The sequence below is a fragment of the Eleginops maclovinus genome, chromosome 4, assembly GCF_036324505.1.
Source record: "Eleginops maclovinus isolate JMC-PN-2008 ecotype Puerto Natales chromosome 4, JC_Emac_rtc_rv5, whole genome shotgun sequence".
Taxonomy (NCBI): domain Eukaryota; kingdom Metazoa; phylum Chordata; class Actinopteri; order Perciformes; family Eleginopidae; genus Eleginops; species Eleginops maclovinus.
The window spans coordinates 29502092-29515945 of NC_086352.1; the positions used below are offsets into that span (position 1 = coordinate 29502092).

Consider the following 13854-nt stretch of genomic DNA (forward strand, 5'->3'; position numbering starts at 1 on the left):
CCCTCGCGCAACCGCTTACAGATAAGGATTTTCAAAATAAAAGCCCTGCCCACGAGCTCGTCCAAAAAGAGGCGTGCACCAAATAGGACGCAAACCCAATACTATGAATATGCAGCATGCAGCCTGCAGCATGCAGTGGTGCAGTGGTGAAATGTAGGTTTATCAGGTACATTAACTTAATACTTCAGATTTAAGATACTTAAACGTTACCTGAGTGTGTTATGCTGCTTTGTACTTCTACTCGACAACATTTTTGGAGCTAATATTGTACTACGTTTCACTCTACATTTATTTGACAGCTTGACATTCTTTAAAGACTGACATTATTACTAACCCAACATAGTAATATATAAACATGTTGACATATAATATGTTAAGATAGCTAGCAGCAGTATATGTAGGTTTATATAAAGTTGCCTAAATAAAATGAGATGTACCTCTAACTCCCAGTAATGTATCAACATTCAGAGTTTAGTAATGTATTATCATGTATATACTCAATGAGCACTTGCAAACAGGTACTTTATTACACTATGTCATTTTTTTAACACTTGGTAATTGTATTTGAGAAAGATCATTAATGCAGGAATTTGTTTGTAACAGAGTATTACCACAATTTAGTAGCCTATTGTCACTTTTACTTTAAAACTTTTAATGCTGATATAATGTATTTTTATAGCATAAATCTCACATTTCTCAGTTTTAGCTGAAATGGATAGTATATGATATTGTATACAATATGTTTCTATTTTAAGCTAATATGCTTAAAGATACCCAGCGCATACATTGTCTTAGCAGTTTAACAGTCTGTTCCTGAACATAATTGTAGTAATGTACTGTATTTTTGATAACAAAACTTAAGCAACTGTGGTACATTTTAAAAATCAAAAGCTGTTATAATGCAAATATATTCTGTCAGGTTACATAAACCCTCAGATATGTCCATGGAAAGCTGAATCATACAGTAAATCCACTTTATAATTCCGAACATTGTTTCAGATTTATTCCAGAGTAGTCTTTTGTGGCTCACGTAAACCTAATCCTTTTCTCAAACAGCTGTTTGGCCTCATGATTCCCATTAACCTTGGCTTGTTTAATCCCTCCACCCTTCAATTCTCCACATCAGTGTACTGCTAGGCCTTGGCCATCATGGTTTTCTGTTCAAATAATCCTGTTCCACAGACATTATGACTTACAAAGTACATCCTCAGTGAACTACAGAGTTCCTCTCTGTACGAGGCAGGCTATTGTACTTTTAACAATCCAATCTAGTTCATACTGATGCTATCAATAGTTCTTCCTATATTCTCAACCGCAAAATTGACTCTTTTAAAAAATGTTTTCCCCCTTTTTTTGGTCTTATTGTTGTATTACAATCAACCAAGCACCCTCTTTCACAGTTGGGATTTTTTTGTGACCATACTTTCATTTTTCGTTTACCTTTGCTTGTGACTGATATGCTTCCCATCCACCTTCATTCTGTGGTTTCTTGCAGCTCTTGCACCCTTCACCTCAAGTGCTGCATCCTACTTACCCGCACGTTTCAGTTTCTTGCATCAATCATCAACTTTTCAATCACACATACAATTCCCATCACCCAGAACCTCAGGAAATGTAATTTATCCAACCTATAAGTCATACAATTCAACTATGTTCATCACTGTATGGACTGAACTCTGCTCAAATTGCATAGGATTTGTTCCTTCATTGTGCTTTTAAATACACACTGAAGGAAGTTACTCCATGTACGAACCCAGATTACCTACTAACACATTTTTATATTTCTGTTCGTCAGTGGTCAACATTTGATTCCTCTTTTGAATAATAAACTAGATTTTCTTCTTGTCTGTTATAAGCCTCTGCATTGGACATAATCAGAACTTTAAGTTATTTTCTGTTGGCCTCTTTGGATTTGATAGATTGTGTCTTAATTAACACTTAATTTGTTTCCGTTTTTGATTGAAAAAATCTGTATATTTTTAGAGAACCTTGTTTAAAGGGGCCCTATAAAGCAAACGTTCAGGTTCATATTTGCATTTCGTGCCTCTACTGGGACATGTCTCCATGCTTTAATGTTCAAAAAGCTCTTTATTTGTCTCATACTGCCTGTGCTGCAGCACCTCTTTTCACCCTCTGTCTGAAACCGGAGCCCAGTCTGCTCTGATTGGTTAGCTGGCCGGCTCTGTTGTGATTGTTCAACCGCTTAGAGATGTACCGCCCCTTAGCCTTTCACGTACAAAATGTTGGAGATCTAGCCAATAGAAGCATGAGTGTTATATACTGATGTCACTATGTAAAAGAACATGACTCTTGTGTGAAAGAGTATGTTATTATGATGTATGTGTGTGGTAGTTTTCTTTTCTTTTTTTCTCAATTATCAATAGTTTAAAAACATTTCTTTTTATAAAAAGTGAAAAACTAAATAGAAAATCATTCATGTGTGGACCAAAATATACTTTACGACAGAATGTGGAAATCATCTACAAAAATATACTTCTGTCAAATCTGATGGAGGTGTAGGGTCCAATCGAGGTGGAGGTGTAATACCTAGGCAGAAAAAATAGACGGATGAACAGTAGAGTTACACCAAAAGTGATATATATTAAAGATAGTATATACAAATCAAAAACATCATTTTTGGAAGTACATACAGAACAAGTGTCCATGGCTTTCAGATTGAAATCTGAATGAAGTATTATCTTATCCTGTGCACAATATAAAAACTCACACAAACAACATAAAACAGCATACTGCTTTGGCTGATATAAATAAGTACTTTTTGTAAAAAATAGGAGATGTTGGCGGAGTATTGCTTTCATGTTGGACTCGTTCATTGTTTCAAACCCTGAGAAGGTCAGAAATGAATCTGGTGACACCCAGTGGGAGACATCCGGATGCATTTCACTGCTTTACCACCAAAACCAACAATAATCTCACGTTTGCATACCACTGATAAGAAATATCATGTTCTTCAAGAATCCAAAGTAACACGGAGTGATTACTTGAAGTCCAAATTACCATTTTATTGGTGAGGTTTTCCTTTTAAGATTCTATGATGAAAGAATTCTGATGGATCCAAAACATGCAGACTGACTTCTGAAATCTGACCACAAAATAAAACAAAAAAATAAAACTTCATAAAATAACAGAACACATCAATGAAATACATTTGCATAACAGTGTCCTTCCTGTGTTCGCCCTGCTGTTGTGACATCATGTGACTGCAGGCTTTATGTCACCCAGCTGTCCATTCGCATTCGTTTGACCATCGCTGGACTCTCCATGCCCTCTGAGCGACTCACAGGGAGGAAGTCCCGCCTCTGCTGCTCCTCCCGGTCGCTGCTGCCTCCGCCCTCGTGGGAGCTGCAGGAAGAGCTGACGCTGTCCGCGGGAGACCTCCCCATCTCTGCTCTGGTGGAGGTGTGAGGATGAGCAGGGCCGTGAGCCTGGGTCATGTACCCTGATTGGCTGAGGTGATCGCGGGGCGGGGAGTTTGGTTCAGCTTTGATGTTGATGTCGTGGTTGGTGTTGATGGAGAGACTGGAGCTCCCAGACCTGCGTATGGAGGGAGAGAGGAAGAGGATGTTGGAAGGCTGGGACTGTGGAGTGATGGCGACACCCAGTGGAGAAACTGACTAAAGGCCTGTGGACAGGAACGGTCCCATGGCAGTGAGGTAAAATGTTGGCAATATAGCCTACATCTGAACTGGTATTTGATTTTAAAGAACAAACAATACAATTGGTTGCAGCCCCCGTCAACAGCATGGTTTAGCTGTTGAGGAGAGTACAAACAAACAAGGACAAACAAACAACGTTGACCACAATCAACTGTAATAATCACCCCAAACACACTTCAAAAATCCCAAACCTCCCTTTAAATGTACACATCTTTCCATTTCACAACAACAAAAGAGGTAAGGTGTTACTATTTATATATAAAACATAAATAAATAAGAATAAAAATCCCCACCCGCCGCATATATTTTTCTTAGCGCACCGATACAAAATCTGGAATATAAAACTGATTCCTAATTAACATTTAAATGTGAAGGTGATTGAGGAAAACAGAAGAATTATTCAGATTATCTGATTGTAAATGTATAAATATATTTATTTATGTATTGAGTTGAAACTAGCCGAGTTTATAAAGTATAATGTTTTATGACAAAAAATATATTATCATATGTTAAGTATATAGACACTTGTTACAATTACGTCCTTTCTCTTCATCTTTCACAAAAAATAATAAATAAAACGCTTTAAAAAATGTTATGCTTAAGCAAACATCTAATATTTTATGCATAATAATAATAATAATAATACAATCACAGGAAACTAATTGATCAGCATGTAGAGCATTTAACCCTGGTTATAAATAAGTTTATTATATAAAACATACTTTTATATTGAGAAAACATTTGAATCCAGACATCTAAAGTGGCAACATTTTGAAAGTTGAACTCATAAGAATTCAAACACATCTTTGTTCTGTTCAATACCTTCAGGATTGTTCCGACTCCTGTCTTATTTCCTCTGGTGTGACCATACGTCTTCATAGTGAATATTATTAGCTTCATTACAACGAGTTGTTAATTCAGTGGTCCTCTCCGTTCATTACTGAGCCTCTTCACATCTCTGTCATCTCCTGTAAATTAGGGATGCACCGGATCCTGATTTTTAAGATCCTGCCGGATACCGGATCCACTGCTTAAGGTACTGCCGGAACCGGAACCGGAACCGGATCCTACTCGGATCATCAGCTAGTACATTATAATGCAGTGAAAACCACTTTACAGTTCATTACTTCATTTCCTTTCCTTAACAGATGAAACATACGCAATAACTTCTAACATTATCTATTTTATTTCAATAGTTACTTGGAACACACCGCTGAAATGTGCAGCTTAACGTCATTTGTGTACAGGCTTATTGTTCAACTTCTGTTCAATAGTGGTCTGAGTACCACTCTGTGACTGTGCTGCTGTGGTACCTGTAGCCTCACTGACGTTAGACTCGGCCTTGCACAACTCATACTCCGTTGGATGCTTTGCACGGAGATGTTTAAACAGCGGAGATGTTGAGTAGTGTCTAGTGTCTTTACCTCCACGAGCCAAATTTGTACTGCAAAGCTTGCATATCGCGCGACTTGAATCTCCCTCTTTCAGTTCAAAGTACTGCCATACAGCACTTTTTCGGCTCAATGCATCCATTTCCGCCGACGACTGCTAGCACAATGGAGGTTATCTTCTTTAAACATTTAACGACGTAATCACGTTGTGCGTACGTGCTGTAGGATCCGGTCCGGTTGGGGCACCGGGTCCGGCAGTAACCGGACCTCGTCAAAAACGCCACTATCCGGCAAAACCGGACCCCGGATCCTGGATCCGGTGCATCCCTACTGTAAATGTCTCTCTGCCTGTCAGTGCACTGTTCATGTCCAAACTATCCCAACTGATGCTGATAGAGAGAGGTTTCTTACCCCAGTGAGCTCAGCTGGTGCCATGCCGCCATGGAGCTCAAAGAGAGGCTTGTAGGGGGGGAGTAGCCCGACAGCTCGGGACTGTTCAGGGAGTAATCTGACAGAGAGAGAGACCTCATGTAAGCTACTAGAGATAACACACACAACGATACATCCAGTCAATCTCTTTAGTATCAGTCTTAGAAGCTACTTTGCTCATAGTCCCACAATGAGCTCTTGAATTCTCAATAATAGACCATTTCAAGACAATTTCAAGTGTCTGTAAACTTATTTTACATATATGAATTACTTAGTGTTTTCTCAAAAGGCCTATAAAGTTAATATTGCTCTGACATGTCCAAAAGAGCTTTCAAGGTCACACAGAGACTCAGACCTGCTGCTGACTCCAGAGCCTCTTAGTGATCGTTGATAGATCTGTTAATTACTCGGAGATCTGGTGGGAGGTGGAGGATTTAGGTAAGTTTGGGGTACCCTCTGCATCTCAGCACTTAGGTCAAAATTGCTAGATGCACTATGTAACACCCTTGTAATGGTTTATTCTCCTTGTTAGCAGAGCAGAAAGTGAGGGCTTTTTGTTCAAATTTGTTTCAAAGAGGAGTTTTAGAGACAGGCCTTGTTTTGTTATATTTACATCATTTATTTGGCAAAATCTCCTCACCCTCACTAAAAAAACCTGTGGTCAGAATAAATACACTGTTCACTTTCACCCTGAATTTCTAAAGTTTATTGGTTGTTGTTTGTTACTGTCTTCCGTTTTCCCTAGACCCTATTGTGGACGTAACACAAATGGAGTCCGATATCACATTATAATGTATGCATTTAATTTATATAATTTTGGGGGTGAATTATTCCTTTGATGTTAAAAATCCCTGAACCATCTAATGAACAGCACATAAATAATAATGACATCTCCTTTAGCTGAAGTGTATTTATGATCCCTAAAGAAAAAGAGCTTTCAATAAACCAAACCCTGTTAATAGTGATGGCAGCAGCTTCAAATAACCCAGACCTTTCTAAGTGCTAAGTGAGGTTTTTTCCATCCTATCCATTGCATAAGAAGAAGCAAAGGATAAATAAGTGGAAAACAGCTAAATATTAATGTCCTTGAGTGGTCAGGGACATTGTATTTGTGTGGTATTGCTATGTCTATGCAATCATCATCATCATCAGGTACCATTGTTGTATGCAGAGCTGATGCCGGAGTAGACCAGACTCTGGTGGGACAGACTGGGAGTGGAGATGGAGACCACCGGGGTCGACAGACTGCTGCTCAGCCTCTGGTTGCCCTGGAAATGCAGATAAACACACATTTGTTTATGCATTCATCCTGTGTAGTGGTTCAAAGGAGCCAACTGGACTGGATTGCAATGCCCCATTTCATCCACATGGTGTCAGGTAAAATGCATTTTCATATGAAGTCTTTCTACTAGGAATGAGGACTAATTCCCTTTTGTGAAAAAAACTAACTAGAGACTTGAACCCTGTATTGCAAGAATAAAATCTACATTCTGGCATATCCACTCCTTATTCTATACTGACTGATTCCTACATTTGACAAAGGGCAACTACCAGAACGTGTGTCTGAAGTTGTTTGGGATCATTGTCCTGCTGGTAGGACAGAACACAGGGTTGCTAATGGATGCTGAATGTTTGTCATCAGTAAAAGTCAACCAGACAATTACCAACCTGGCAGTTTCTTCAACTCATTTCTAAACCCTGCTCATCCATCGAGGCTAGTCATTACACGGTATTACAAAACATGCTGGCATTCCACTTAATTACTCAGTCATATTAAACTATAATAATAATAATAATAATAATAAAAATGACCATGTTTAGAGAGATTCAAAACTTTTCCACAATGAATCAAAAAAGTCTGAAATAAAAAGAAAGAAATAAAAACGATGTAATAACTTGTTTTAACAACACCATAAATATTATTAGTATGGTTAATAATGATCAAAAATAATTGAAATAATAATACCCCATGGTTATAGAGTAAAAACATAAGATTAATACTAATAATGATAGTTATTGTGCTAATCTATTTATTTTAAATCAATAAGAGATTTATATTTTGCGTCCCTTAACAACATTTGGATTTTCTGTATTCACTGTTTTGGTTTCCATGCGTTGTTCTGTGCTGTTAATATTTATTTTGCCTTTGTCTTTAAATATCAATAAAGCAATTAATACTTTATTATAAACATTTTAGGTATTCTACGTGACTCAGCATTTTGCAACTGGTAGCGGTCTTATAAGGAAATGTAAACGGGCCTCCTGCTGCAACCTCCGTGTGAATTCACTTGATTGAGTACTCTAACAATTAATTGAAAACATACTAAATATAGCGGGCAATTCATTCTTAATTACTCATAGTCAGAACCTAAGGAAAGTTGTTTTAAGCCCCGCTGGAAAAGCTGCTCTTTAAACGTTTACAACACATTGCTAACAGTCATTAGAACTTTGTGTTGTTTCTCTCTGGGCTGTAGCCGCTCCGAACTGATAATGTCAGCAATGACTTCACCCTGAATGAGGTCACGCACGCACGCGCGCGCGCGCGCACGCACGCACGCACGCACACACACACACACACACACACACACACACACACACACACACACACACACACACACACACACACACACACACACACACACACACACACACACACACGGTTGACATGCCTGAAACTAACGTGCTATAAAACAAAAGCCTTCCCCTCCCTGTGTAATCTGTGGTACTCCTGTCACTAGATGACACATAACACAGAACTCAGGTTCGAGGTAACACGGTAATGATTTTACAGAGGTCGCAAACACATCACTGTTCCATCACCCATTTCTGTTCTGTGGAAATGTTAGCATGCTATTGTTTATGCCTTAATTACAACTTCACGCCAGAGCCAGCCCATAAAATGTGGTATTTAACACTCTCACACCACTGAAGCAAACAAGCTAACTGCTCCAGCAAACCTAATGACCAATAAATAAATAAATGCATATTCTTTCAATTAGGCTTTGAATATCAGTTAAATTTGAAAAGTTTGGGGAAAATAAAATAAAATCTCTTGTTATTAAAGTTATATAAATGTAATTTGTATATGCGCCACAATTGGAATTTTACATTGAAAATAAAATGAGTGTGGAATAATCTTTATCTGCAACTGTGTGGAAATCCTGGCTTTTAACAAAGTTAAAATATATTTGAAAAAAAAAGTAACAAAGTAACATGTTTTTCTAATACTCACAAAAACTGGGAATTTATGTTTGCATCTGGATAACGTTTTATTTCAATTGCTGATTTTTTGGCTGAGAATAAAAGGAGCAATAAGAAATGCTGTAACTACACTGATGGATCACTGCCAAATGTAAAAATCCCCAGAGCAGGCAGAGTAGTGAAGCCGTTTGGTCACCATATACTGTATATATAAAAAATATAAAAAAACACAATCCACTTTCCCTTGTTTGCTGATTGTTCAGGTTTGAGCATAGTGTGGGAGGGAAGGGCAACAGTAACAGAGGTAAAGTCAAATCAATAACTCTTATAACCTCGGCTGCTGGATGTATCTGGAGGAAGAAATAAAGAAGACTCTGAAGCATGGAGTCATGAACTCCGTTCCCGCATCTAATTACCAAAACCTCTTGTACCGTGCACTTTTGGAGAAATTACTTCTATTGGCTAGTGCTCCAACACATTTTACGTGATAGGCTAAGACAAGAGGCATCTCTAAGCGGTTGATCGATCACAGCAGAGCCGGCCAGCTAACCAATCAGAGCTAACTGGGCTCCGGTTTCAGACAGAGGGTTAAAAGAGGCAGTATGAGAAAAATAAAGAGCTTTTTGAACATTAAAGCATGGAGACATGTCACAGTAGAGGCACAAAATACAAATATGATCCTGAAAATGAACAGAATAGGGCCCCTTTAAGAGGGTGGCCTCCATCTGGCAGCTTGTTGTTATGGCTGCCCCCTAGTGGCCACTAATCACGTCTTTTTTTTTAAAGAAACAGCTTCAAAAAGAGCATTTCTTCACTCACCAGTGTGTGCATCATTCCTTTGGACTGAGGGACGACCACTCGGAGGTCCGTCTTGCGGCTATTGTGTGGAAGAGGAGGAGATTTGGATGGTAGGATCTTTCCCAAGCTGCCTCCACCAGGGGAGCCCACAAAACCGTTTACTGAACACAGAAATGAAGACAAGCAAGGACATTTAGGGAGTGATGGTAAGGATATCGGTTTGATATTTTCAGAGCCTTAATGTAAAAGCACATTGCACCTAAATGTTGTTTTAAAAACCAGGGGGAAGTTTCAGTCCCATGGGTTAGCTCCATTAAACAAACCTGTCCTCCACTAAGCTCTGAATGGAGAAAGTACAGCTATATATTATACAGTAGATAATAATGAATAATTGATATTTTCTTGCTCTTGACATTACGTAATGACAGTGTTCTCATGACACATGCTGTTCTAGGAGGGGGAGCAGTACACCACAGGCAGGACAGGTTGCAGAGAGGACAGTTTGGGACGAGGGTTGAAGATCAGAAAATGATAGAGAAACACTGAGGTGCATCCAGATAACACAAGAAGCCAAGAAGGGTCCTTTGTGTATGAACGTTTTTAAATAGTACTATAAGAGGTTTGTGATGTTCAGTATATAGCAGGAGATGGACGATGGTGCCGGAATTAATCCTAAACCTGGAAAGCATTGTATCACTTCCAGGTTCCTTTGTCTCAATGTTTTCTAGAAGGAGTTTTTGGTTAGATAATAAGTTCTGTGGTTAATACAAGATTACAATATTTGAAAGTTTTGTTCTACAATATAAAATGTTCCAGTAATTCCTGCACAGGTGGATATTCACCAACACTGCCCGAAGCTTTGACATGTTTTACATAGTGGGTGCTAAGATGCTAAATAAAACTCTAAACGTTATCATGCCAAAGACCATTCCGTCTTCAGTTTAGCGGTGGTGATGTGAAGTCATGTGACCGTGATGTAGATCGTTTTTAGCATTATGGGAGCTTTTTACTTCAGCTGATCGCATTTAAGCTTTAACTGTTCTAAAAGTTTAAATATAGTTTGAGCAAAATGAGCATCATGAGCGTTTGTTTGCCACAGAACTTATTTTCTACAATAATCCAATTGAAAAATCCCGTTGCTTTTTGGTTAGCCCTCAAAAATACATCATAACTGTACCACTCTATAGCAGGTAAACTGCTCATGAAGGACCACAAAGGATGCTAGGTACACAAAGTGGTGAGGGTATGTTGAGAGGATGGGATGGGAGAGGAGAGGACAAAACATTTGGAGTTTTTTACAATAAGAAGGAAAAAAACAATGAACTAAACTTTCAAGATGACACCCTTTGAGGTAATAGTGGGACGTTCAGATGTTACTTCCCTAGTGTACAATTAGTTGAGCTCCAACAATGTACTTATGGTGAGACTAATGGGTAATAACATAAGATACATACCAGACCCAGATCCATTTTGTAGAGCCATATCGCCTGAGGACACACACACACACACACACACACACACACACACACACACACACACACACACACACACACACACACACACACACACACACACACACACACACACAGGTCATTATTTGTTATTTTCCTTTTAGTCCTTCGTCTGTTTTATCTTTGCATATAAACGTAACATAACCAAATGTGCGGTCAGTCACAATGAGAAACATTTCCACAGAAAAGCAGTGAAGGCACATAAATGCATTTAGACTAGGTCTGTCAGTCGATTAAAATATATCGCAATTAATCGCACATTATTGATCTGTTCTAAATGTTCCTTAGAAAGGATATGTTCTAGTTTTTGTAGGTGGATAAATATGATTCCATTATAATTAATTGTAAATTATGTTTATAATAAATAAACAATGTCTCTTTATTATAAGTTATAATGTTATAATTATTAATAATGATAAGTAATGTCATTATATTTATTCAAGACATTAAACATCATTGTTATTGCAACGAAGTTATGAATCTCTTTTACAGTGGCGGCTCTCCAAGGCTCCTAAGAAGGTCGTTTTGACTCTAACAGAGCCTCATCCTGCACAGTGTTCACTGACATACAGTCTGCAGCCACCATTCAGCTGTTATGTAGTCCTCTGTGGGGTCTCTGAATCAGCGCTATGCTTGTTCAGCGAGTGATATTTTAAACTCGACGTACTCCGGAGGAAACTTAATTCACTTTGCAGCACGTACATATTACCTCGGTCTGTTCGAGGAAACCACCCGCAGGTCTTTATAGCTCAACTTTCCATTCAAAAGTGACTTTTCTTTCTCCATTTGTAGTGTGTTTCTGCTGTGATCCAGCAGAAACACACTACAAATGGTTTCCTGATATTTTCTCAAACTACGGAGCGGGCCGAGGGTCACAGAACGCACACGCGTTAAAAAAAATAGTTCCGTTAAAAGGAAGGTGCGTTACCGCCGTTAATAACGCGTTTAACTGACAGCCCTAATTTAGACATTAGCTGCTTTAAGACAACGTTTCAGTTTCTAGATCAGGGTGGTGATTTTGAAATCCGATGAGCTCATCAGTGATCATTCATGTGGGATTTATTTCCCCCTCCTCTAGGAACTAAAACAGTTTGCCCGCTGTGTTTTGTTTCCCCATATTTGTTGGTCCTCCCAGTTTTACATCCCATCCAGACAAAAAGTGATCTTTACCATGCACAACTTTTCTTTTTTCCACACACACACACACACACACACACACACACACACACACACACACACACACACACACACACACACACACACACACACACACACACACACACACACACACACACACACACACACACACACACACACACACACCTGTGTTTCCAGTGCTTGGAGGTCTCTGTGAGGGGTTGATGTTTCTGTGGAGGTTTGTGTGAGGCGAGGAGAGGATCCCACTGTCAGCCAGAGCTGCTGTTGCTGCAGCCAGAGCCTGGGAAGTCGCTCCTCCTCCTCCTCCGGGGCTGTATGCCATGCTGCCATGCATGAAGTTCTGCTGGGGAAGGTTGGTGGTCTGGAGAGGAAGTGAGGGATAGAGACATGTCAACATAATCAATACAAGAACACCATACTGATGATTATATTTCTTGTGTTCTGTGTTTGTATTATCAGTAACCAAACTGAAGGGATCAAGAATATCATCAGCAGATGAATAACTGACTAATTTGGTCTGTAGACACAAAATAAGCTTAGTGGCTGTGGCTCAGGGGACTTATGGGCCAATTGGAGGGTCAGTGGTTTGAACCCCATCCCTTGCAATCAACAGTGTCTTTGTGAAAGATACGTAATACTTCCTCTACTGTGACATGTCTCCATGCTGTAATGTTCAGAAAGCTCTTTATTTTTCTCATACTGCCTGTACTGCAACACCTCTTTTCACCCTCTGTCTGAAACCAGAGCCCAGTCTGCTCTAATTGGTTAGCCGCTTAGAGATGTCCCGCCCCTTAGTCTATCACGTACAACATGTTGGGGCGCTAGCCAATGGAAGTGCCAGTGTTACATAAAGTGATGTTACTATGATACGGAAGTAAACCAAGGAGTCTAATAGAGTCGTTTCCGGCAAGGGGGAGGGGGGAGTGTGGGGGAGAAAAACTCCCTCTGGAGGGAACATGCACAAAAACCTATATAAACACACTACAGGAAAGAGGAAACCCCCAAAAGTACAAGAGGGCCTTTTCAGACGGCCCCCAAAATCCTGTCTATGGTACGTAAGTGTGTGTAAGTAGCCTTGAATAAACGTGTCAGCTAATCGTAATGTAAGAAATGGAATGACTCCAAACCAATTCAATTTAAGTGCCAGTGAAGAAGAAACCAATGGGGTACAGTCTCTTAAAGGGATGTATATATATATTGATTTAGATGGACTATGCTAAAGTTCTGTTTCTGTTATTATCTACAACAGGTGAAAGTGTCCTAACGCAGCTTTCAGTGCGTCAAAAAGAGTTGAACTATGATGTGCTAATACGATGCTGGAAGTCCAAGTGTGGATTGCACGTTTTTGACGAATTAGCGTCACGTTATTTATGTAATCGTGTTTTAGTTAGTTAATGCAGTATTATAAATAAAGAAGTATGAGAAGGACCGGGCGAGATATGATTTGGATGGAAATCATCTGCCATGGTCCTACACATTTTATAAACCCTTGCTTAACCTTTAAGAATGAAGACTAAGGGCCTTGGTGGATTGTATAAAACCCCTAACGCAATCCATTAGTGTGTTTGAGTGATTGTGAGATTATTGTCTAAACTGGCAGACCACAGATACTCATTTATTCATACACCCCCAACTAAACAGATCTAAACTATTTAACAGGTTTTATTAAGCAAGTTGGTGCTGGGTGTA

General features: G+C 39.2%; 1 protein-coding gene across 2 annotated transcripts in view; it reads right to left on the reverse strand.

Annotated features, from left to right (window-relative positions):
- Positions 1 to 2576: 2576 nt before the first annotated feature.
- Positions 2577 to 13854, reverse strand: part of LOC134863842 (myocyte-specific enhancer factor 2A-like) — a 46644-nt gene continuing 35366 nt past the window's right edge. Inside the window, exons 5-10 of one of the 2 annotated variants that reach the window (XM_063882575.1) lie at positions 12331 to 12526; positions 10951 to 10983; positions 9518 to 9657; positions 6654 to 6765; positions 5480 to 5576; positions 2577 to 3555 (exon numbers count right to left, since the gene is read on the reverse strand). In XM_063882575.1, the coding sequence (XP_063738645.1) occupies positions 3231 to 3555; positions 5480 to 5576; positions 6654 to 6765; positions 9518 to 9657; positions 10951 to 10983; positions 12331 to 12526 (903 nt within the window). In that variant the 3' untranslated portion in view covers positions 2577 to 3230. The remainder of the gene's footprint in view (positions 3556 to 5479; positions 5577 to 6653; positions 6766 to 9517; positions 9658 to 10950; positions 10984 to 12330; positions 12527 to 13854) is intronic. The other variant, XM_063882576.1, reaches the window with a different exon arrangement.